Source organism: Anomaloglossus baeobatrachus, chromosome 4 (assembly GCF_048569485.1).
Source record: "Anomaloglossus baeobatrachus isolate aAnoBae1 chromosome 4, aAnoBae1.hap1, whole genome shotgun sequence".
In the NCBI taxonomy this organism is placed as follows: Eukaryota; Metazoa; Chordata; class Amphibia; order Anura; family Aromobatidae; genus Anomaloglossus; species Anomaloglossus baeobatrachus.
This window is the reverse complement of record NC_134356.1, coordinates 54,574,459-54,600,592: the sequence shown is the minus strand read 5'-3', so window position 1 is coordinate 54,600,592 and position 26,134 is coordinate 54,574,459. Positions and strand designations below refer to the sequence as shown.

Below are 26,134 nucleotides of genomic sequence, written 5' to 3'. Positions count from 1 at the left end.
CGTAAAATCTGGAGCATTTTTAAACTATCAAGTCTATATTTACACCATTTATCTCCCTATATGGAAAAGATTGAGCTTCAAAAATTGACCAAAATATGTATTATCTCGTATAGCAAATACTGTTAAGAGAAAAAAGGAAAAACAATAACATTCAAGAATTAAAAAGCTATCAAACCTTGATACATAACACCAAAAAAAACATAAAAACCTCAATTCACCACGCAAAAAAAAAAAAAAATAATAATAATTATATAATATATATATATATATATAAAAATAAAAAAGCCCTTATATAGCTCCAGTGACAAAAAAAAAAAAAAAAAAAAATAGTCAAGTGTTCCCTACGGTCCTCCACCTGTGATCGCAGGTAACCTGACCTCATTGAACGGATTGACCTCACCTTGAACTGAAGTGGAGGAACGTGGGAACCTCCAGCTGTGACCGCAAATAACCTGAGTGGAGTCACCGCTCATCGCTGCAGTTCAGTCTCCGCCTGAATCTCACAGGTGCGGTCATATTCTATGCACTGTCACTTCAGATGTAGCAGAGCTGGAATCATCGTGGGACCTCGTTCATTGCTGCTGCTCAGTCTCCACCTGAAGCTCACAGGGGCAGTCATATTCTATGCACTGTCACTTCAGATGTAGCAGAGCTGGAATTATCGGGGGACCTCGGTCATCGCTGCAGCTCAGTCTCTGCCTGAAGCTCACAGCGGGCGGTCATATTCTATGCCTGCACGCCGTCACTTCAGATATAGCAGAGCTGGAATCGTCGTGGGACCTCGTGTGGATTACCATCAGACCTGGTTATTTTGGGGGCTAATAAAGGTGTGAAAGGGGGTGGGTAAAAAAAAAGCATGCGGTTCTTCTTATTTTAATACACAGCCAAGCCTGTAGCTTTATGCTTTATTATGGCTGGGTATCATAATATGGGGGGGATCCTACAATTTTATTTATATTTACACCAATCTAGATGCAGACAGCGTGTGTGACTGAAAGCAGTCAGACATGCTGTCACACAAGGTGGGGGCGCTTTCTGACTGCAACCAGAGATGAGGGGACTGCCGGTGGGTGGGGAAAGCAATGCATATGCATGAGGGTAATAAGCAGCCCTGGAAGTAGTGTTACAGCTGCGTGGAGACTTGCTTTATTTTTATATTTTTATTTTCTTTCCAGGTGGCCGGACTTGAATCGTTACCCAGAGCTCCCTGAGAACTCTGGTTCCGAGGTTGGTACTCTGGTTCCACTGAACCCACGTGGATCCAGACATTTACAGGCCGGGTCTGCCCATCACTAGTTATTAGCAGGCGATCGAGGACTAGTAAACCTGCTGCCATTTAGTCCAACCCCACGACCTACCACTGAAGGGCAGCTTTCAGTGGTGTGGGTGGGGTTATAGAGAGCTCAGCATTCAGAGAACTGATGGATCTGCAGGAGAGAAAACTGTGATTTTATAAAAACTACATTAAGCAGCCCAGTATGTAAAACATCGCTGGAATCAGGATCTCTGCCTCTACATTATGCTGCACTGAAATGGGGTAGTAAAAACCTGGTGAGAGATTCCCTTTAATTCTGAGACACTTAAAAACTTGGCACACTGTAGCCACAGAATAGTTTTTGAGCCAAACTACCCTTGGCTCAGCTGGAGCGAAGCGCGTGACTGATTCCTCGATGACCTGGTAGCAGGATGGCAGCGTTACTCACAGTCCTGCTGTCCTCCGCACCATCACAGTGCCGCCTAATATTAGAAAGCCCCAGATTGCGGCGACTCAATCGCCTAGACTATAACTTCCACCTTCTAAACCCATCATGAGTCACAGACACAGATCAGAGGAAACACAAGTACAAAAAAAACTACAAGATTGCACAAGAAGGAAACGTGTCCTTGATGAGCGACTTACACAACGCAATGTCGGCCGGTAAAAGGAAACAATAACCAGAACAGAATGTTCCTGGAATCACACAAGAGCCGCATCATGGCCAACACGGGTGAGAAAAAGCATTGACAAAAACAGTTCTATGGGTCAGAACACAAATTTACATCATTTTTTTTTTTATTTTACTAGAGCATTTAAAATAGAATGCCAAGAAAAAAAATGTGGCTTCATTTTCATTATTTCTCATTATTCGGAGAGTGAGAATAACTTTTTTTTTCAAACCATTTCTTTTTGTGACTGATTCCATTTTGGGTTCTATAGGACTTTAAGTGGGCTGATTATTTTTTTTTTCTTTTTAACATTTCTTGCTTTTTTTTCTTTTCTTAATAGACTGCTTACTAGTTGTGTCAAATTTAAGATTTTGGGGATTGTTAGATGCTGGTGGGACGCCTGTGTGTGATTTGGGGAAAGGGTGTGTGCAATGCTTGAGGAAGGGGGACATTTTGTGGGGTTTCAACCCCAGGGACAGCGGCCTTAGCCCAACAACCCAGGGACAGTGCATGTACAACCCTTCTACTAAGGGACAGCTCTCTTTTAGCCCTACTACCCAGGGATGGCTCTCGTGTAGCCCTAATACCCAGAAAAAGTGCATGTACAACCCTTCTATCCAGGGACAGCTCTCTCATAGGCCTAATACCCAGGGATGGCTCTCGAGTAGCCCTAATACCCAGGGACGGCTCTCGTGTAGCCCTAATACCCAGGGACGGCTGTCATATAGACCTAATAAATCAGGGACAGCTTTCGTGTAGCCCTAATACCCAGGGACGGCTGTTATATTGACCCAATATCAAGGGACAGCTCTAGTATAGCCCTACTAACCGGGGACAGCTCTCGTATAGCCCTACTAGCCGGGGACAGCTCTCATACATACATACATACATACATACATACATACATACATACTCTCATACAGTCCTCCTTCTACTTGGGGACAGCTCTTGTACAGTCCTACTTGGGGACAGCTTCCGTACAGACATTCTACTTGGGGACAGCTCTCGTACAGATCTTCTACTTGGGGACAGCTTTCGTACAGATCTTCTACTTGGGGACAGCTTTCGTACAGATCTTCTACTTGGGGACAGCTTTCGTACAGCCCTTCTACTTGGGGACAGCTCTCGTACAGATCTTCTACTTGGGGACAGCTCTCGTACAGCCCTTGTACTTGGGGACAGCTCTTGTACAGCCCTTGTACTTGGGGGATTTTCTGTAAAGCCCACATATATGTACAGGGCTATACACTAAGCAGTCTAGTAAGTGAAGTGTAAGGGATATACATAGATATACTAACATGGCAGACACGGAGGCCATCAGTAGGTCCCCAGCTGCCAGGACAACCCATCAAAACCTTGCAAAATAAATGTACAGCCGATGTCTTTGAAGGGTTAAAAGGTATTGTCTCGCCTCCTAGCACCTGAGGCAAAAAGCTGATTTTTCCAGGGGAAGCCTTTAGAGTAGATCTGTCCTCACTCTTTACTAAATTCTTCCATTCCCCATGGAAAAAAACAAAACAAAAGAATTCAGGAGCTTTGTTTCCTATATTTCCACATTGTATTGTTCCTCTTTTACTCCTAGAAATTTACTAAATATGAAGCTGATAGTTACCATTCTCCAAATGGTGTCCTTGCACAATTTGGAATGATCAGCACGGAATGGACAGTGATGGGTGTGTGTCCCTGCACAATTTGGAATGATCAGCACGGATTGGACAGTGATGGGGGTGTGTCCCTGCACAATTTGGAATGATCAGCACGGATTGGACAGTGATGGGGGTGTGTCCCTGCACAATTTGGAATGATCAGCACGGATTGGACAGTGATGGGGGTGTGTCCCTGCACAATTTGGAATGATCAGCACGGATTGGATAGTGATGGGGGTGTCACTTCCCAATTTGGAATGATCAACACGGATTGGACAGTGATGGGGGTGTGTCCCTGCACAATTTGGAATGATCAGCACTGATTGGACAGTGATGGGGGTGTGTCCCTGCACTATTTGGAATGATCAGCACGGATTGGACAGTGATGAGGGGGGGTATCCCTGCACAATTTGGAATGATCAGCACGGATTGGACAGTGATTGGGTGTGTCACTTCACAATTTGGAATGATCAGCACGGATTGGATAGTGATGGGGTGTATCCCTGCACTATTTGGAATGATCAGCACGGATTGGACAGTGATGGGGTGTGTCCCTGCACAATTTGGAATGATCAGCACGGATTGGACAGTGATGGCAGTGTGTCCCTGTAGTATTTGGAATAATTAGCACGGATTGGACAGTGATGGCGGTGCGTCACTTCACAATTTGGAATGATCAGCACTGATTAGACAGTGATGGGGGGGGGCGTGTCGTGTCGCTATACAGTGTAATTGGTAACAGGAACTTCTCCTACATTTTTAGGAGGAACAACAGAGGAACAGCACAACAAACAGTTACAGGTCATTTAGACCACACAGTGACTGTCCTCGCGAGTCAATCCCATTGATATTAAAGAAGCCCCTCTAAGAAATGTTCTTAGGATGGTCTCTGTGAAAAAATAAACACCAGAACCACAAGAAAAGCCCTGATGGTTCATACATGTGACATTTATTCCAGCAAAGTATCACTTACTGGGCTACTTGCTGCAGTTATCTGTTGCATATCTACCAGTACTGTATAACACCACCCATACTACTGATTGGTAGCTTTCTGTGTATGAGCAGAAAGCTGCCAATCAGTGGTGTAGGTGTGGTTGGACTACATGGCATCAGGTTACTAGTCCTCTAATGATAAAATCAGTGTTTTATTAGCTGGAAATTATCAAAACTACAGGAAGTAGCACAGTAAGTAACATTGCAGGAATCAGTTTCCCTGCCCTTATATCATGCTGCTTTCAGATTAGGCAGCATAAACTTGTGGACAGGTTCCCTTTAAAGATCTTTTGCAAAGTCAATTCATTTAAAAAAAGAAAAATATGATCCAATAAGAAACTAATATCCTGTAAAATGTTGGGTGCTAGGAAAGCCACACGGCGATAAAAATGGTGCGAGTGGAGTGCGATAAAACATTACATTCCACTTGGACCAATATTACCTTATGTGTCAGCTCCCATGAGCGATTATTTTCTCAGCCCTAATCAGACCCAGAAAACAATTGCAGCATGCTGCGAGTGCAATTCGAGACTCTTTCTCTCGCACCCATTCAAGTCTATGGGAAAAACCACACTGCACTCGCAGTACACCGGTTTACAGCGAGTGCAGAGCGAGAATGGCAATAGCCGGCTACAGAGGAGAGAGGGAGATAAATCCCTTCCTCCCCTCTTCAGCGCCGGCCCGCCCCCCGCAGCTGAGTTCCGCTCGCACAGTCGAACCTCAGTAGCAGAGACACTCGCATGACACTCGGCTCCGGCTGTGCTGCCAGAAAGAGCCGAGTGTCACGCGAGGATCGCACTAGTGCCCCGTGTGGCCCTGGCCTAACTAGCACAGAGTGACATAAGGACTTTGATGAAGCTAACGCGTTTCAGACTCCTTAAAGACTTCACCAAGGAAAATCCACCTCTGTGACACTCACCGACAGCCGGGATTCAGGAGTTCTTCTTCTCCTCTCACTAGGGTCCAGGATGTCAAATTCTGTTGAAGATCCCTAAAAGAGAATAGTTTATTAGGACTACGACGAGGGTTTAGTTGTAGTTTGGCGACTGATGACAGAGCGGTCTAATAGCCACGAGGAATTGTACGTTTTCTGCATTAATAGTCAGCTATAACCATTTTGAAGCAATCTGGCTTCTTCATCAGGATTGGATTTTTTCTTTTTCCTGATGAAGAAGAGAGGCAGCTTCGAAACGCGTTGAATCCATAAACCACCTGTTTTTGAATAATGCTCATCATCATCATCATCACCAATTATCCCTTTCTCCTAGTAAGAGAACAAGTAACCATAATGGTCTATCTAAGGGGGTCCTAGACATGCAGTATCACTTATATGGTGTATACAGGACAAGGCGTCGGAGGGGAAATGTGTCCCCTGTGAGAGCCTGACTCTGTACAATAATATTAGAAATGCCATTGAAAACCTTGGAGACCAAGCTCGTTTGCACATGAAGACCTGCAACCATTTTTCCCTCCCAGTAATCCATCAATCATAACTTATTTTCCTATTCTTAGGACAAAGATGACTTTTTTTGAGGCACTGGAAAAATGTACATCATGGGGTTTTTCCAAAAATCACACAATGTCCCCGGGGAAGACCATTCTCCTTGCGGAGACCTGACAAACCAGTCTGGCTGCCAGCGAGGGGGTCTTATAACTGAAAAGCCCCTCTGGGAAATGTTCAAATGGTCTCTCCAGGAAGGAGACAAACTCTAGTGCCACCTTTTGGAAGTAGCAATCCTAAAAGTCAAAAGTGACTCTCCAACAAGCCTTTTCATATGACCTAGGATTTATGCGAGATCAGAACCCCAATTTGCAGACACGGTGTTTCGGGGTGATTGCCCCTCATCAGTGCAAAGTATGAGATCTGATCTGGCTGCATGAGAAGCTATAGTGGGGACCACGGGGAAGACTATTCTCCTTGCGGAGACCTGACAAACTATACTATAGTTTCTCATAAGCCAGATCAGATCCCATACTTTGCACTGACTAGGGACAATCACCCGAAACACAGTCTGCAAATTGACGTTCTGATCTGGCATAAATCCTAGGTCATATGAAAAGCCTCTTTGGAGAGTCACTTTTGACTTTTAGGATTGCTACTTCCAATAGGTGGCGCTAGAGTTTGTCTCCTTCCTGGAGAGACAATTTGGACAATGTCCCCGATCATATGGGTTAGGGATAAATAATATCTCCAGGGATCAGGGCCCCATCTTAGAAGAGGAAAAGTGCACATGCCTGACCTTTGCTCTATCCATTGTCTGTTGGTCTGCCGCTTACTCAATAGTCCCATAGACAATGAATGGAGGAGAGTTTGGGCATGTGCACCTCCACTCCATTCAAAATGGGGTCTTAAGCCCTTGAGCTCCCACAGATCAGCAACTTGTCCCCTATGATATATATAGAAGATAACTTTTGTTATTTGAATAACCTCTTTAAGAACAGAATTATGTTAGCCAGACTAAAGGGGGCTTTACACACTACGATATCGTTAATGTTTTATCGTCGGGGTCACGTTGTTAGTGACGCACATCCGGCGTCATTAACGATATCGCAGTGTGTGATACTTACCAGCGACCTCAAAAATGGTGAAAATCGTTTACCATGGAGAGGTCGTCCCAAAGTCAAAATCGGTAAGGGTTGTTTATCCAGGTGATTCATCGCTCCTGCGGCAGCACACATCGCTATGTGTGACACTGCAGGAGCGAGGAACGTCTCCTTACCTGCCGCTGGCCACAATGCGGAAGGAAGAGGTGGGCGGGATGTTTACATCACGCTCAGATCCGCCCCTTTGCTTTGATTGGCCGGCCGCTTAGTGACATCGCTGTGATGCCGAACGTCCCTTCCCCTTGAGGGAGGGATTGTTCGGCAGTCACAGCGACGCCGCCGACCAGGTAAGTGCATGTGACGCTGCCGTAGTGATAATGTTCGCTGCGGCAGCGATCACAAACAATCGCATGCGCGACGGGGGCGGGTATTTACACGCTCGATATCGCTACAAATTGCTAGTGATATCGGTACAGTGTAAAGCCCCCTTAAGTCCTAAAGCGCTATAGTGAAAAGTGTCAAATTTAAGAGGACCACACTTTTTACTCACTTTGGCATATCATGGGCAGACTGTATGCCACAATCTGAATTTTCACTATAATGGAGCCAATTTTTGGAGGAACTGCTGAGATACCACAGGCCCAATTCCTTCACAGATTTTAAAGTGGTAAGGTAGGCAGAAAAAAAAGCAAGAGGTAAATTTTTGCTCAATTTTTTATTTAAATGTATTTATTTTTAACTCCAGGGTCCTTTATAAAATGTCCCCTGTGTTTTATGCCAAATAAGTTGTATATTTTTAGGCATCATTTCTGGTTACCATATTTTGGAGATTAATTGTTTAGTTGCTAATTTTAATGGCAGAATGAACCAAAAAAGAAGGGAATTTTGTTACTTACCGTAAATTCCTTTTCTTCTAGCTCCTATTGGGAGACCCAGACGATTGGGTGTATAGCTACTGCCTCCGGAGGCCACACAAAGCATTACACTAAAAAGTGTAAGGCCCCTCCCCTTCTGGCTATACACCCCCAGTGGGATCACTGGCTCACCAGTTTTAGTGCAAAAGCAAGAAGGAGGAAAGCCAATAACTGGTTTAAACAAATTCACTCCGAAGTAACATCGGAGAACTGAAAACCATTTAACATGAACAACATGTGTACCCGAAAACAACCAAAAATCCCGAAGGACAACAGGGCGGGTGCTGGGTCTCCCAATAGGAGCTAGAAGAAAAGGAATTTACGGTAAGTAACAAAATTCCCTTCTTCTTCGGCGCTCCATTGGGAGACCCAGACGATTGGGACGTCCAAAAGCTGTCCCTGGGTGGGTAAAGAAATACCTCATGTTAGAGCTGCAAGACAGCCTTCCCCTACGGGGAGGCAACTGCCGCTTGCAGGACTCTTCTACCTAGGCTGGCGTCCGCCGAAGCATAGGTATGCACCTGATAATGTTTGGTGAAAGTGTGCAGACTCGACCAGGTAGCTGCCTGGCACACCTGTTGAGCCGTAGCCTGGTGCCGTAATGCCCAGGACGCATCCACGGCTCTGGTAGAATGGGCCTTCAGCCCTGATGGAACCGGAAGCCCAGTAGAACGGTAGGCTTCAAGGATTGGTTCCTTGATCCATTGAGCCAGGGTGGATGTTGCAGCCTGCGATCCCTTGCGCTGACCAGTGACAAGGACAAAGAGTGCAACCGAGCGGCGCAGGAGCGCCGTGCGGGAATGTAGATTCTGGGTGCTCTGCACCAGATCCAACAATGCAAAGCCATTACATATCGATGAAATGGATAAAAGGAAGGTAAGGAGATATCCTGATTGTGATAAAAAGGGAATACCACCTTAGGGAGAAACTCTGGGATCGGACGCAGCTCTACCTTATCTTGGTGAACACCAGGAAGGGAGCTTTGGATGACCGCGCTGCTAGTTCGGACACTCTCCGAAAAGACGTGACCGCTACCAGAAAGGCCACTTTCTGTGAAAGTCGAGAAAGTGAAAACATCCCTCAGAGGCTCGAAGGGCGGCTCCTAGAGAGCAATTAATACCCTGTGCAGATCCCATGGGTCTGACGGCCTCTTGTACGGAGGGACAATGTGATAACCCCCTGCAGGAACGTGCGTACCTGAGGAAGTCGTACTAGGCGCTTCTGAAAGAATACCGACAGCGCTGCGACTTGTCCTTTAAGGGAGCCGAGCGACAAACCTTTTCCCAATCCAGATGCAGGAAGGGGGGAAAAAGGAGACAATGCAAATGGCCAGGGAGACACTCCCTAAGCAGAGCACCAAGATAAGAATAACTTCCACGTCTTGTGGTAGATTTTGGCAGACGTCGGCTTCCTAGCCCGTCTCATGGTGACAATGACGTCTTGAGATAATCCTGAAGACGCTAGGATCTCGGACTCGATGGCCGCACAGGCCGGATCAGGGCCGTAGAATTCAGTGGAAAGAACGGCCCTTGGGACAGTAAGTCTGGCCGGTCTGAGAGTGCCCACGGTTGGCCGACCGTGAGATGCCACAGATCCGGGACCACGACCTCCTCGGTCAGTCTGGGACGACGAGGATGGCGCGGCGGCAAGCGGAGCTGAGCTTGCGTAGCACTCTGGGCAACAGTGCCAGAGTAGAAAACACATAGGGTAGCTGGAACTGCGACCAATCCTGAACTAGGGCGCCTGCCGCCAGAGCTCTTTGCTCGTGGGACCGCGCCATGAAAATCGGGACCTTGTTGTTGTGCCGAGACGCCATTAGGTCGACGTCCGGCATCTCCCAGCGGCTACAGATTTCCTGACACCATACTGGGTGCAGAGGCCATTCCCCTGCGTCCATGCCCAGGCGACTGAGGAAGTCTGCTTCCCAATTTTCTACGCCCGGGATGTGAACTGCGGATATGGTGGATGCTCTGTCCCCCACCCACATCAGAATCCGCCGGATTGCCTGGTAGGCTTGGCGATGCGTGTTCCGCCTTGGTGGGCGATGTCTGCCACCGCTGTGGAATTGTCCGACTGAATTCGGATCGGTTTTCCTTCCAGCCACTGCTGGAAGGCTTGCAGGGCAAGATGCACTGCCCAGATTTCCAGAACATTGATCTGAAGGATGGACTCCTCTGAAGAGAGTCCTTGACCGTCTGAGAAGGGAAACGTTCCTTTCTAGGGACGTCGACTCCCCAACCCATTGGCAAAGCATGTCCCATTGAAGTGGACGCAGATGAAACTGCGCGAAAGTGACTGCTTCTGCATGAGGCGTCTTAAGGGGTGTGACTGGCCTTGAAGGAGAGACTGCACCCCCGACTGTAGTGAACGCTGCTTGTCCAGCGGAAGCTTCACTATCGCTGAGGGAGTGTGAAACTCCGTGCCCAGATATGTCAGCGATTGGGTCGGTGCCCGATGTAACCTTGAAAAGTTGATGATCCACCCGAAACTCTGGAGAGTCTCCAGCGCCACGTTCAGGCTGTGTCGGCATGCCTCTTGAGAGGGTGCCTTGACAAGTGGATCGTCCAGTAAGGATCACAGAGTGACCCTGAGAGTGCAGGACTGCTCCCACTGCTGCCCTGAACTTGGTGAAAACCCGTAGGGCTGTCGCCAGACCGAAGGGCAGTGGTACGCACTGAAGATGCTCGTCTTCAATAACGAAACGTAGCAAACGCTGGTGCTCTGGAGCAATCGGCACGTGGAGATAAGCATCCTGATGTCTATTGATGCTAGGAAATCTCCTTGAGACATTGAGGCAATGACGGAGCGGAGGGTTACATCCGGAATCGCCTGGCCTACACGTGCTTGGTGAGCAGTTTTAGGTCCAGAACGGAACGGAAAAAAACACCCTTTTTTGGCACCCCAATAAGATTGGAGGAAAAAACCGTGTCTTGTTCCTGAAGAGGAACAGGGATTACCACTCCTTCTGCCTGCAGAAGAGCATCGGCTCGGTGGGGGGGGGGAAGTTCTGAAGAGTCGAGCCAGAGGACGAGAACAGAGCTCTATCCTGTACACGTGAGACACAATGTCTCTCACCCACCGGTCTGTGACCTGTGGCAGCTAAATGTACCCAGAAGCGGGAGATTCTGCCACCAATCGCGGATGCGGAGAGAGAGAGCTGAAATACATGAGGAGATCGCCTTGGTAGCGGTTCCTCCTGCTGCCTTCCTTGGGCGTGAATGAGCCCGGCCGGAATCTGAGCCCCTCTGAGCCTTTTGAGCCCTTTTAGACGAGGACCATTGGGACTTGCCCGAGCCTGGGAAGGACCAACCTCGACTGTCCCCCCAGGACAGCATTACTAGGGTAAGTCGCAATGCAGACATTGCGAAGTTAAGGACACCACCTGCGGCACAGATGTACATGTGCTCAAGAGCAGCTGCGCAAGACCAGCTGAAATAGGTTAGAGTGCCCGTACGGCTGCGAATGCCGGAGCAACCGACACTCTGATAGCTACACAGACCGATTTCAACCAGAGGTCTATCTGTCTGTCAATGGCATCTTTAAGTGAAGTCCCATCTCCACTGCAACTATGGATGTAGCCGCAAGCCTGGAGATTGGGGGATCCACCTTTGGACCCTGGGTCCAGTGCTTTACCACGTCAGGGTAAAGGGATAACGTGCATCCTTAATACGTTTGGAGAAAACGTTTATCTGGTAAGCGTGGTGTTTCTGAACTGCGTCTCTGAAGTCAGCGTGGCCAGAAAAAAGTACTCAATCTATGCATGAGTACTGAAAATGGATTTCTCCTGCTGTGAAGCTGACTCCTCCACTGGGGGAGCTGAGGGAGAAATATGCAACATTCCATTGATGGACGCTATAAGATCATTCACTATGGCGTCACCATCCGGTGTATCCGGATTGAGAGCGGTGTCAGGACCAAAGCCCTGATCAGCTACGTCTGCCTCATCATACAGAGAGTCGTCCTGCTGGGACCTTGACCAGTGATGAAGCCGAGTGCCGCACCCAGCGAGCTAGCTTAGGCTGTCTGGGACGGCTGTCTGGGACTGCCGTCCGTGTCAGAGCCTTCACCCTGGAATGCCTGGGACCCCCCCGGAGCACTGAGTGCGTTCCAAATGAGGGTGGCCAGGGAGCATTAATCAAGATTGCCCATGGCCTGTCTGGACCGCAAAGTCTCCATCCCATGACAATCTCCGTCCCTGTCCCTGGACAGGGTTCACAGGTGGTTCCTTTGGCCACCTCTAGTAGAGACCCCGGCTGACCAAGTGCTACAGGGGAGCATTGCACACAATGGGGGTCAGTGGAACCTGCCGGTGGAACAGTAACACATGCAGGAAAAGCAGCATAGAAAGCCTGTGTTGCTTTTTTTGCTGCTGTATTCTAGTCATCTATGCAATGTATAGCATACAAGCATAAACACTTCAGCACATGCAATACAAGCAGCATAGAAAGCCTGTGCCTTGGCACCCTTGCTTTTTTGCTGCTGTTGTCCGGCCATCCAGGAGAATATAGCCCAGAGTAGCGACCGTACAGTGCAATGTATAGCATACAAGCATATATACAAATGAACACTTCAGCACATGCAGTACAAGCAGCCTATAAAGCCTGTGCCTTGGCACCCATGCTTTTTTGCTGCTGTTGTCCAGCCCTCTAGGAGAATATAGCCAAGAGTAGCGACCGTACAGTGCAATGTATAGCATACAAGCATAAGTACAAATGAACACTTCAGCCATGCAATACAAGCAGCCTAGAAAACCTGTGCCTTAGCACCCTTGCGTTTTTGCTGCTGTTATCTCGCCATCTAGAAGGGCATATAGCCAAAGATAGCGACCTACAGTGCAGTGTATAGCATACAAGCATAAAATACAAATGGACACTTCGGTATTTAGTGGGGTCAGCACTTCAGGTGCTGCTTACCGCCCGCCTATAACGCGGGTGTGTGGTCGCCAGAGCCCTGTGTTGTTGCCCAGAGCATGTCTCCGTTCCCCAGCTCGGACTGCGTGCAGGAATGGCTGCCGGCGTCCTTCTCCAGCTCGTGTGACGAGGGGCGGGGCCGTGGGCGTGCCCCAGACAAGAGCGGTAAACTGGCGTCCCACTGTGTCCAGTGAAGGGGGCTGGAGAATGCAAAGCAGACTCCAGCCCTCGGCGCTGACTGTCTGTACAGCGTCCCGCCTCTCCCCTGACTGGCAGGGCTGGAGGCGGGGAACGAAACGAAAACTAGGCCGCAAAGCCGGGGACTCGAGTAATAAGCGCGGCCGTCCATGTGCACGGCCAGCGCGGAAGTCCCCGGCGCACCACAAGTCCCAGCCGCGCCACAATGTCAAAAACACCCAGCAACGGCCGGCGCGGCAGTTCCCAATACATAAAGTCACTCAGCAAAGCTGTAGTGAATAATAGCACGAGCGCTCCGCGCTGTTGCCCCCGGCGCACTAACACTCCCAGCAATGCTGGTGTGTGTGTGCGCGCTTGCCCGGGGACACAGAGTACCTTAATGTAGCAGGGCCTGTCCCTGACGATACTCAGCTCCATATCCAGCAGGTTCCCTGGGTCTGTGGATGGAGCCCCGGTCTCAGTGCCTGGAGACCGGTAAGATCCCACTTCGCCCAGAGCCCTGAGGGGGGATGGGGAAGGAAAACAGCATGTGGGCTCCAGCCTCCGTACCCGCAATGGGTACCTCAACCTTACAAACCGCAAGTGGGGTGAGAAGGGAGCATGCTGGGGACCCCATATGGGCCCACTTTTCTTCCATCCGACATAGTCAGCAGCTGCTGCTGACTAAACAGTGGAGCTATGCGTGGATGTCTGACCTCCTTCGCACAAAGCAGAAAACTGGTGAGCCAGTGATCCCACTGGGGGTGTATAGCCAGAAGGGGAGGGGCCTTACACTTTTTAGTGTAATGCTTTGTGTGGCCTCCGGAGGCAGTAGCTATACACCCAATCGTCTGGGTCTCCCAATGGAGCGCCGAAGAAAAGAAGATTTCCAGGAAAAATGCTCAATTTCCCTCTAGACTTCCATTGTAAATATTGTACAGCTGTTAGACTCCAATTCCTTGAACTATGGGTACTGCTGTGCACACACGGTCGCTCTCTCTACCATCTATGTGGGGGTCTGCGCATGCTCGGGAGCCAGGGTGACGCACCTCCACTTCTGCGCATGCGCTGTCAGCCCTGACTGCCTGGATTGTGGTGTTGGATGCATGCGCCACTTCAGGCAGCCCCAATGACGCGTATAGCCACACTACGGCAATAAGAACTATCTTTGGCTGGTGCAACAACTTTTTCCTTCCCCTGATGAAGCTGATATACTAACACTGCGAAACGTGCATTGGGGATCCCTCCATTAGCGAACAGGTGCTGTGGCTTCAGCTATTTGGCTCTCATTGATAATATGGGTATGTATACATATTATGTGTGGCCTCTGTAAATGCACTTTTACATACTAAGACGTTTATGTCATGTAGGCTCATAGGTGGTATGTACTTAAGAAATCGCTCTTTATGCCTGTGCTAATAGCAGAGCCTTTTTGTGCAGGACTGAGGCGACTTCTTGTACGATCAATTACAGATAAATAATAATAATAATAATAAATATTTATTCATTTATATAGCGCTATTAATTCCACAGCGCTTTACATACATTAGCAACACTGTCCCCATTGGGGCTCACAATCTAAGGTCCGTATCGGTATATTTTTGAATGCACTTCTAGTAATAAAATATTCCTATTCAAAAGGATCATACACCTTTGTCCTCCAGTGTTATGTATGTGAAATGCAGTAAGAAGTAAAAAAAAAAACAAAAAACTCCTCTAGGCAAAGTAAAATCTTATACTACAAGAACCACTTACACTTGCTGGGGTTTTGGCTATGACCGTGATCTGAACATCTGATTTGGAGTCCTTTACGTCTGACAGTTCAACATGCAAAAAATCTTCTACTTTTTCCGGCACTGAAATGTAAAGGAAAACCATGAGTAAGTACACCAGAAATATATAAAATGTACAGAAGTGACAAGGCCGCCTATATCTTCTCAGAAATGTGTGCCATATATAAAGATGGGTCAGAGCAGAAGATCTACCCCATCATCAACATACAGAAGTACTCCCAGCTGCATCAGTATATATTCAACAAACACACCATAATATATATTATGTATATATATATTATATATATATTATGTATATATATATATATATATATATATATATATATATATATATATATATATATATATATATATATATATATATATATATATATATATATATATATATATATATATATATATATATATATATATATATATATATATATATATATATATATATATATATACAGTTTGGGGTCACCACGACAATTCTGTCTTTTCCATGAAAAATTATACTTTATCAAATGAGTTGCATAATGAATAGAGAATATCGTCCAGACAGTGACGAGGTTAGAAATAATGATTTTTACTTTACTTTACTTTACTTGGGACGTCTCAAAGCAGTCCATGGGTGGGAAATAAACAGAAACTGAGAAGTAGGCAAAACCTAACTTCACAAATGGGCGACAGCCGTCCGAAGGATGCGTCTGCCCAAGCTCGCATCTGCCGAAGCATGAGCATGCACTTGGTAGTGCTTCGAAAGGTTGTGCAGACTAGACCAAGTGGCAGCCTGACAGACCTACTGAGCCGTAGCCCAAGAGGCACAGACAGCTCTGGTCGAGTGCGCCTTAATCCCCGGCGGGGGAGAAACCTGAGAACATTGGTAGGCATCGGATATGGCCGACCTAATCCAACGAGCTAGGGTCGGTTTAGAAGCCGAGAGACCCTTGCACTGACCTGTGGTCAGCACAAAAAGAGAGGTGCACCGCCTAAGAACAGCGGTGCGTGACACATAGATCCGGAGCGTCCGCACCAAATCTAAAGCATGCAACGCTTTCTCAAAGCGATGCACAGGGGCCGAACAAAGGGAAGACAATGAAATGTCCTGGTTAAGGTGGAAAGGAGACACCACCTTAGGGAGAAGACCCGGAGTCGGACGGAGAACCACCTTGTCTTGGTGAAAGACCAAAAAGGGTGACTCCGAAGAGAGCACAGTCAAATCAGAGACTCTCCTGAGAGAAATTATGGCCACCAGAAAGACCACTTTCTGTGAAAGACGAAACAACGAAACCTCCCTAAGAGGCTCAAAGGGGGGTTTCTGTAAGGCCGTGAGGACCAGATTAAGGTCTCAGGGATCCAGAGGCCGCCAGTAAGGCGGAATGATGTGAGATGCGCCCTGTATAAAAGGTGCGCATCTGGGCCAGCCGGACGATACGCCGCTGGAACAACGCTGACAGAGCCGAGACCTGTCCCTTGAGGGATTGAGAGACAGTCCTAGCTGCAGACCGGACTGTAGAAGGACAGGATGGTCGGCAAGGAAAACGGCCAAGGAGCATGGCCGGAAGAACGACACCAGGACAGGAAAATTCTCCAAGTCCTGTGGTAAATCCTGGCCGAGGAAGACTTCCGAGCCTGAGTCATAGAGAAGATGACCTCGGAAGGAATGCCTGAAGCCGTAAGGATCCAGGGCTCAAGAGCCACGCCGTCAATCTGAGAGCCGCAGAATTCTGGCGGAAAACGGACCCTGTGAGGGTCTGGGCGGTCCGGGAGATGCCACGGCACCTCTACGGACAGACGGAGCAGGGCTGGGAACCAAGCTCGCCTGGGCCAGTCTGGGGCGATGAGTACGGCCGACGGCCCTCCATTCTGATCTTGCGCAGGACTCTTGCCCAGAGAGCTAGAGGGGGAAACACGTAGGCCAGACGGAACTGGGACCAATCTTGAACCAGCGCGTCCGCTGCCAAGGCCTGAGGATCGTGGGAGCGAGCCACGTAAACCGGGACCTCGTTGTTGTGCCGGGATGCCATTAGATCCACTTCCGGAGTGCCCCACTTGCGGCAGATTGACCGGAACACTGACGGATGCAGGGCCCACTCGCCGCTGCACGGTTTGACGGCTGAGATAATCTGCCTCCCAGTTTTCTACGCCTGGGATGTGGACTGCGGATATGGTGGACTTGGAGTCCTCCGTCCACTGAAGGATACGTTGAACTTCCGACATTGCTAGGCGGCTGCGAGTCCCGCCTTGGTGATTGAGATAGGCAGCTGCTGTCGCGTTGTCTGACTGGACACGAATGTGCCTGCCCGCCAACAGGTGGTGAAAAACTAAGAGAGCTAGAAAGACCACTTGCTGAGGAGTACAGCCCTGATTTCCAGCCCTTGATTGAGAGGGCTGATTCGGACGGAGTCCAAGTGCCCTGTGCTCGTTGGTGGAGAAACACTGCTCCCCAACCGGATAGACTGGCATCCGTGGTGAGAATCACCCAGGACGGGGCCAGAAAGGAGCGTCCCTGGGACAGAGAGAGGGGCCGAAGCCACCACAAAAGAGAGCTCCTGGTCTGTGGCGACAGAGCCACCAGCCTGTGCAAGGAAGAGGTCCGCTTGTCCCAACAGCGGAGAATGTCCAGCTGCAGGGGACGCAGATGGAACTGGCAAAGAGAACCGCTTCCATTGACGCCACCATCTGACCCAGCACCTGCATGAGGTGCCTGATGGAATGACGGCGGAGCCTCAGCAGAGAGCGAACCGCCAGATGAAGGGACTGCTGTTTGACTAAGGGCAGCTTCACAAGTGCCAGCAGAGTCTCGAATTGCATCCCTAGGTACGTAAGGTCCTAGGTCGGGGTCAGAGTGGACTTGCAAGCGTGGTGAGAGTGAGCGAGACACTCCGCTGAGAGTGAGCGAGATACTCCGCTGAGAGTGAGCAAGATACTCCGCTGAGAGTGAGCGAGATACTCCGCTGAGAGTGAGCGAGATACTCCGCTGACAGTCTGCACTGGATGAAGCCTTGACTAGAAGGTCGTCCAGGTAAGGAAACACTACCAACCCCTGGAGGTGCAGAACCGCAACCACTGCTGCCATGACCTTGTGAATACATGAGGGGCCGTGGCTAACCCGAAGGGGAGAGCTACGAATTGGAAAAGTTCCTCTCCGATTACAAAACGTAGCCAACGCTGGTGTGAAACTGCGATTGGCACAAGCAGAAAGACATCTCTGATGTCGATGGCTGCTAAGAAATCTCCTTGGGTCATTGACTGATCGCAGAGATTCCATGCAAAAAATGCCGCACCTGACATGCTTGTTGAGAAGCTTGAGATCCAGGTCGGAAAGCACCGTCCTTTTCGGGGACTAGGAAGAGATTTGAGTAGAAATCTCAGAACCGTTCCCAGTCGGGAACTGGTACAATTACTCCATTGGCCTGCAAGAATGCCACGGCCTGTGAGGAGGCGGCGGCCTTGGAGCAGGGGAGAGTTGACAGAAAAAATCTGTTTGGCGGGCTGGATAGTATTCCATTCTGTAGCCGTGGGAGATGGTAACCCACACCCACTGATCGAAGACGTGTTGAAACCACACGTCGCCCAAGAGGGAGAGCCTGCCACCGACCAAGGACATTACTGGCGCGGCCAGATAATCAAGAGGAGGCTGCCTTGGGGGCCGCAGCTCCTGCGGACTTCTGAGGACGCGGCTTCATGCGCCAGTTGGTTTACGAACCTTGGCTGAGTTAGTGGACGAGGCCGAGGGCTTAGAGGACGACCAGTTAGTGGAACGAAAGGAACGAAACCTCGACTGGTTCCTGCCCTGGACAGGTTTCCTGGGTTTGTGGCATGGAAGTACACTTCCTGCCAAAAACTTCCTTAATAATTTCATCCAGATGTTCACCGAATAGACTGGTCCCAGCAAAAGGGAGCCCAGCAAGGAACTTCTTAAGAAGCATCTGCCTTCCACTCTCGAAGCCACAGGAGCCTGCGGATAGCGAGGGAAGTAGCCGAGGCCACCGCAGTGCGGTGACAGTCTTCAGCATGGCAGACATGGCATAGGATGAAAAGACTGAAGCCTGGAAGTTAAGGCAACCATTTCGGGCATAAAATCCCTGGTGAGGGAATGCATCTCCTCCAGAGAAGCAGAGATGGCTTTGAGAGCCCGCACTGCTGCAAAAGATGGGGAGAACGAGGCCCCCGCCGCCTCATATATAGATTTGGCCAGAAGGACAACCTGGCGGACAGTGGGATCCTTAGAGAGGTGCCGTCAGCAACTGATACAACTGTCCGGGCTGAAAGTCTAGACACCAGAGGGTCCACCCTTGGTGAATGAGCCCACTCCTTGACCACCACTGGTGGAAGGGGGAAACAGTCATCAGAACCACGCTTTGGGAAGAGTCTGTCAGGACAGGCTCTGGGCTTGGTCACAGTGGCCTGAAAACTGGAGTGGATAAGGAACACACTCCTTGTTCTCTTAGGCAAGGTATACTGATACTTTCCTGCCAGAGAGGGGTGCTCCCCTGATACAGGCGGATTGAGGTCCAGTACAAATATAATGGATGCAATCAACTCATTAGCATCTGCGTCACCTTCGGACAGATCCGTCCGAGCCCCTAGTAAAGGCATCCTCCTCGTCCTGCGAGTCGCTCGTGAATCAGAGCTGCGGGACGAGGAAGGAAAGGGGACCCTGCGACTCCATTTTAGGAGGACGGGGACTGAGACCAGAAGAAGAATCCTCTGTGAGCTTTGCTGAGCGAGCCGTAGCAGCAGAAGCGCCCTGAGAAGGGGGCTGATGCATGGTCATCAGTGTCCGGGACAGCTGTCCCCTGGAGAGAGGGATTCTACCCAAACCGGGGGATCAGCCACCGGAGCCGGAGCAGCCGGAGGGACCACTGATGAGCTTCCAGGCTGAGGGACCACTATGTTAGAGCAAGCATCACAATGTGGTTATGTGCTCGGTACAGGCAGTACGAGTCTACATGCAGTGCATATTAAGAACAGCCTTGCTCTGATGTGAGACATGCTGCAGAAGTGGGGGCTCCTGTACAGAATGACCCCCAGCAGAGTATATAAACAGAGTATATAAGCAGCTGCACAACCGGAGGTTGTGGCTGCCAGACCGTTTAACATAGGGACATCTCTGTGCCCTCCAGATCCCCCAGCCCAAGGCCCCCATTTGTCATAATGTGTTATGCAGACATTGAGAACGCTGAGAAAATGGCGCCAGAGCGAGGAGAGGGGGCGGGGCCTACTGTGAGAGCTGGATCCGGAGGACAAATGAGATATACAGGAGAGGGAATCTTTCCTCAGTGAGGAGTGTCCGTTCCCTGTGCTGAACAGCCGCTGGGCGGAGCCACACTGTCCCTCTGCATGACTGACATGCAGGGGGAGTGAAACCGAAAGTAGGCCGCAACTGAAGCCGGGGCCTAGATTTCAACATGCGGCCAGCGTGCAGGCACCATCGGCGCGGTTCTCCAGTGAAAACTGGAGAACCGGCCGGAAATGTTAACACAGTCATAAAACACACTCTCCCCAAAATATAAAGTACAAGGGACCCCTGAAAAGACCACTATCTGTGGTAATAACGTCTCAGTACTTAGCTTGTGAGATGCAGGTGCCAGGTCCCTGGGAGGTGAGCGCTCCGTCCGACAGGATCCTGTACAGGGCTGCGGATGGAGACCGGTCTCCTGCAAAGCAGTGAGAACCGTGATGGCTCCCACTTCAGCCAGAGCCCGAGGGATGGTGAAGGAGCGCGGCATGTGAAGGCTCCAGCCTTGTAAAATCAACCTTAACAGCACCGCCGACACAGTGGGGTGAGAAGGGACATGCCGGGAGTCCAGGATGGACCCGCTTTTCTTCCAATTCTTTGAAATTAAAAATCAAAAATCAAAAATCAGAGGATGCATGTGTGTGTGTGACCTCCTGAACACAAAGCATTGAACTGGTTGGATTTGTCATCCTCGGAGTGTATATGCTCGGAGGGAGGAGCTACACTTTTAGTGTAGTACTTTGTGTGTCCTCCGGAGGCAGAAGCTATACACCCCATGGTCTGGGTCTCCCATAAGGAACGATGAAGAAATAATAATTTTCTCCTTCAGACTTTGCTTTCGGCACAGAATGCTCCTTTGCAGCAATTCCAGCTTTGCAGACCTTTGGCATTCTAGCTGGTAATTTTCGGAGGTAATCTGGAGATATTTCACCCCCGTGCTTCCCCCTCCCACAAGTTGGATTGGCTTGATGGCCACTTTTTGCTCCCACAACAGCTAAATAGGGTCTAGATCTGGTGACTGGGCTGGTCACTGCATTATAGATAGCATACCAGCTGCCTGCTTCTTCAATAAATAGTTAATGCATAATTTGGAGGTGTGCTTTGGGTCATTCTCCTGTTGTAGGATGAAATTGGCTCCAATCAAGCGCTGTCCACAGGGTATGGCATGATGTTCCAAAATGGAGTGATAGCCTTCCTTATTCCAAATCCTTTTTACCTTGTAGAAATCTCCCACTTTACCAGCACCAAAGCAACCCCAGACCATCACATTACCTCCACCATGCTTGACAGATGGCATCAGGCACTCTTTCAGCATCTTTTCAGCTGTTCGACGTCTCACAAATGTTCTTCTGTGTGATCCAAACACCTCAAACTTCGATTTGTCTGTCCATAACACATTTTTCCAATCTTCCTCTGTCCAATGCCTGTGTTCTTTTGCCCATATTAATCTTTTCCTTTTATTAGCCAGTCTTAGATATGGCTTTTTCTTTGCCACTCTGCCCTGAAGGCCAGCATCGCGGAGTCGCCTCTTCACTGTAGACGTTGACACTGGCATTTTGCAGGTACTATTTCATGAAGCTGCCAGTTGAGGACCTGTGAGGCATCAATTTCTCAAACTAGAGACTATAATGTACTTGTCTTGTTGCTCAGTTGTGCAGTGCGGCCTCCCACTTCTTTTTCTACTCTGGTTAGAGCCTGTTTGATCTCTCCTCTGAAGGGAGTCGTACACACCGTTGTAGGAAATCTTCAGTTTCTTTGCAATCTATCACATGGAATATCCTTCATTTCTAAGAACAAGAATAAACTGTCGAATTTCACATGAAAGTTCTCATTTTCTGGCCATTTTGAGAGTTTAATGGAACCAACAAATGTAGTGCTCCAAATTCTCACCTAGCTCAAAGGAAGGTCAGTTGTATAGCTTCTCTAATCAGCAAAACTGTTTTCAGCTGTGCTAACATACTTGCACAAGGGTTTTCAAGGTATTTCTAAACATCCTTTAGCCTTCTAGCACAGTTAGGCTAGGTTCACACACTGTTTTTTGTGCATTTTTTGCGGAAAAAACCGCACCCGTGGCAAAAAACGCGCGCGTTTATTACATTTGTGGATGACCATGAAAAAAAACATGAAAAAAAACCCACAAAAAACTACATGATGCTGGGATTTTTGTTTCTTCACTTTGCCTTCTGGTATTTACTGTATGGGTTAAATAATTTTATAATTTTGACCAGACTTTTATAGACACGACAAAATGAAAATAAAAAAAGTGTATTTAATAAGTCTTGTTTTTAAAGAAGGGAAAAGTCAATTTATTTTTATATTTTCTAACAAAAAAACATTGATTTTATTGGAGAATATAGCTATACGGTCTCTTATGAAGGGCTTCATAGGCATAAAAATATGGCTGCAATGGGTCCGACACCATTCATAATCACTTTGTAGGGCAGGAGCCAATGTTTTCCCTAAACGCTGCGCCCCCGGGGATCACGTGCCTTAATAGGGGGTATTGTCCATCTCCAAGATCCTATTCCAATATGTAGTAGGTGTAATAATAATAATAATAATATTCCCTCCAATTAGAAATGTAGTATAGTTCTCCTGATTAGTTATGTCTCTTACCCCATGTGCTGGACCTTAGGTATCCATGTTTATGACCACAAGCAACTAACTAAATAACGGTGACTATACATATGGTCATAACCATGGATAACTAAGGTCCTGCAATGCCCTGCACATAAGGTAAGTGACACAGCTAATCAGGAGAACTATACTACATTTCTAATTGAAGGTATTTGCTAATATTATTACACCCACTACATATTAGAAAAGGATCCTTTAAATGCCGCTGTCAGGGGGTTGAAGGGAATAACACAGCCAACACCTATCCAGCACAGAGCAGGCTCAGCTCCTGAGCCCGCTGCTTACACCTGTATCCAACGTGCACTGTACTATTAAGACAGGTTAAAGGGGATAAAGGAACATCCATGAAAAAAAAAAAAAAAAAAAAGCAAATAACTTTATGAATAAGTACTCAAGACCCTGTGTTGTCAAATTATAAAAAATTGCATCCACTAGTTTTTAGTGTCCTCTACTAGAGGTTGACACTCAGCATTCCCAGTTCCCTGAATGCCCTCTACTAGAGGTTGACACCCAGCTTTCCCAATCCCCTGAATGCCCTTTACTAGAGGTTAACACCCAGCTTTCCTAGTCTCCTGAATGCCCTTTACTAGAGGTTGACACCCAGCTTTCCCAGTCCCCAGAATGCCGTAACAGGAAACATGTGCTCCATTACTAGAATTTTGGATTATTGGAATTAAAATGAGTTTTCCCCATGTTATAAAGTAATGACTAGCATGTGCCATCACTGTATGCAGGAGGCATTTCGACCTCTAGGACCCCTCAATCCTGAACATGAAGGGTTGATAAAAAGGGATTTTACTGAAGATCTGCACAGTCAGTCAGTTACATCAGGGCTCACCCCTGGAAAATCAGAGAAATTCTCACCTTCGGTCATGTTTCCAGTGAACAGATCATGAGGATTTGCTGGAGAAGATGTCTGTAGATCCCGGGTGTCTTGTATGAGGGCTTCTGCTTTCTGGCGCAGGTTTTGGGCCACGTTCTGGGACTCTTGCAGCAGTTCTCCTGAGAGAAGAGGACGAGAGTGTCAGAATAGAGGAGAGGGAGCTGAAATAGAGGGGAGGGGAGGTGTGGGATGTGTACACATGGAGAAGAAAGGAAAGAGAAAGTGCTGGAGGAGAAAAGAAACCAACCGCACACTGGTAACAGATCGGGGCGATCAGTTCTAGGACATAACAGGGGTTTCCTTTTCCCAAAGTCACTCATAAATGTGCTTGATAGCTGTTGACCGAGGGGGTCACAAGCTGGAAATCATAGGGGCACCCCTGGTATACATATACGGAGCAGGATCAGGAGCAGAGCCCGCTCCATACACCCATACACTGCCGCTGTCAGTCATTGAAGCAGTTGGAAAAGGAAGGGATATCATTCCATCGCCAATCGCACCCCTTTATCCCCTATGGTGGGATCGCAAAGTGGCAATCATGTTGAAACGGCAGCAACTGTCATATTTGGACACTTATGAAGCCCGGTCTAATGGAGAACTTTACACGCTACGATATCGTTAATATTTTATCGTTGGGGTCACGCTGTTAGTGACGCACATTCGGCATCATTAACGATATCGCAGCGTGTGACACTTACCAGCGACCTTAAGCGACCTCAAAAATGGTGAAAATCGTTCACCATGGAGAGGTCGTCCCAAAACCAAAAATCAGTAATGGTTGATTATCGATGTGGTTCGTCATTCCTGCGGCAGCACACATCGCTATGTGTGACACCGCAGGAGCGAGGAACGTCTCCTTACCTGCCGCAATGCGGAAGGAAGGAGGTGGGCGGGATGTTACGTCCTGCTTATCTCCGCCCCTCAGCTTTGATTGGCCGGCCGCTTAGTGACGTCGCGGTGACATCGCTGTGATGCCAAACGTCCCTCCCCCTTGAGGGAGGGATTGTTCGGCAGTCACAGCGACGACGCCGACCAGGCAAGTGCGTGTGACGCTGCCGTAGCGATAATGTTCGCTGCGGCAGCGATCACACGAAATCGCATGCACGACGGGGGCGGGTACTTTTGCGTACGATATTGCTAGCAATTGCTAGCGATATCGTAGCGTGTAAAGCCCGCTTAAGGCCATCAACTTTACAATAGACAAAATTTGCAGGTTAACAAGCAGCTGGAAAAAGTATTGAATACGTCACTAATTTTCCAAGTAAATATATTACTTAACATGATATTGACATGATTGTCACCAGATGTCGGTAACAACCCATCCAATCCACACAGGAAAATAAATCAAACCGCAGATGTCGATAAATTAGGTTATATGTAATATTGAGAAATGACACAGGGTAAAAGTATTGAAAACGCTTACTGAAATTTATTTAATACTTCGTACAAAAGCTTTGGTTGGTGAAGAAGCTTCAATCGTCTTCTATATGGAGAAACTAGTCACATGCATTGCTCATCTGTCATTTTGGCCCATTCTTCCACATACTCTACAAATCCTGAAGGTTCTGTGAGCTCCTTCTATAAACTCTGAGCTTTAGTTCCTTCCATAAATTTTCTACTGAATTCTACTCAGGTAATCGGCTCGGCCATTCTAGCATCTTTATTTTCATTAGGGCACTTGACACACTGCGATGTCGCTAGCGGGTGTACCCGCCCCCGTCGGTTGCACGTCACGGGCAAATCGCTGCCCGTGGCGCATAACATCACTTACACCCGTCACATGTACTTACCTTCCCTGCGACGTTGCTGTGGCCGGCGAACCGCCTCTTTTCTAAGGGGGCGGTTCGTGCGGCGTCACAGCGACGTCACACGGCAGCTGTCCAATAGAAGCGGAGGGGCGGAGATAAACGGGCGGAATATCCTGCCCACCTCCTTCCTTCCGCATTGCCGGTGGACGCAGGTAAGGAGATGTTCGTCGTTCCTGCGGTGTCACACATAGCGATGTGTGATGCCGCAGGAACGATGAACAACCAGCGGCATGCAGCACCAACGATATTATGAGAAGGAGCGACGTGTCAACAATCAACGATTTTTGCGATCGTTGATCGTCGCTCCTAGCTGTCACGCGCTGTGATGTCGCTAACAACACCGGATGTGCGTCACAAACACCGTGACCCCAACGATATATCGTTAGCAACAACAAAGAGCCAGCACCAATGTGCACTAAGGCATCAAATATTCCAAACTGCATTATAAAAATTTTTTTTTTTTTTTTTTTTTTTTTTTTTTTTTTTTTTTTTGGAGATTTTTGGCAAAAAATTGCAATTTCTTGAGCTGCTTCGCCACGTCACGGCAAATCTCATTTGAAGCAGTCCTACACTAAAATATTTTTATAAAATGTGCCATGCGGCCTCACATATAAATAGCAGAACTGCTCTCAGCAGCACTCACCTGGTCTATTGCAGTCCCGTACCCATGACTGAG

The 26,134-nt window shown here is 48.3% G+C and overlaps 1 protein-coding gene across 1 annotated transcript in view; it reads right to left on the bottom strand.

Moving 5' to 3' along the window:
• The window catches only part of TNIP1 (TNFAIP3 interacting protein 1), a 130,901-nt gene that overhangs the window by 62,855 nt on the left and 41,912 nt on the right, over positions 1-26,134 (bottom strand). The window contains exons 3-5 of the mRNA XM_075344341.1: positions 23,632-23,769; positions 14,866-14,966; positions 5,485-5,556 (exon numbers count right to left, since the gene is read on the bottom strand). Of these exons, the coding sequence (XP_075200456.1) occupies positions 5,485-5,556; positions 14,866-14,966; positions 23,632-23,769 (311 nt within the window). The remainder of the gene's footprint in view (positions 1-5,484; positions 5,557-14,865; positions 14,967-23,631; positions 23,770-26,134) is intronic.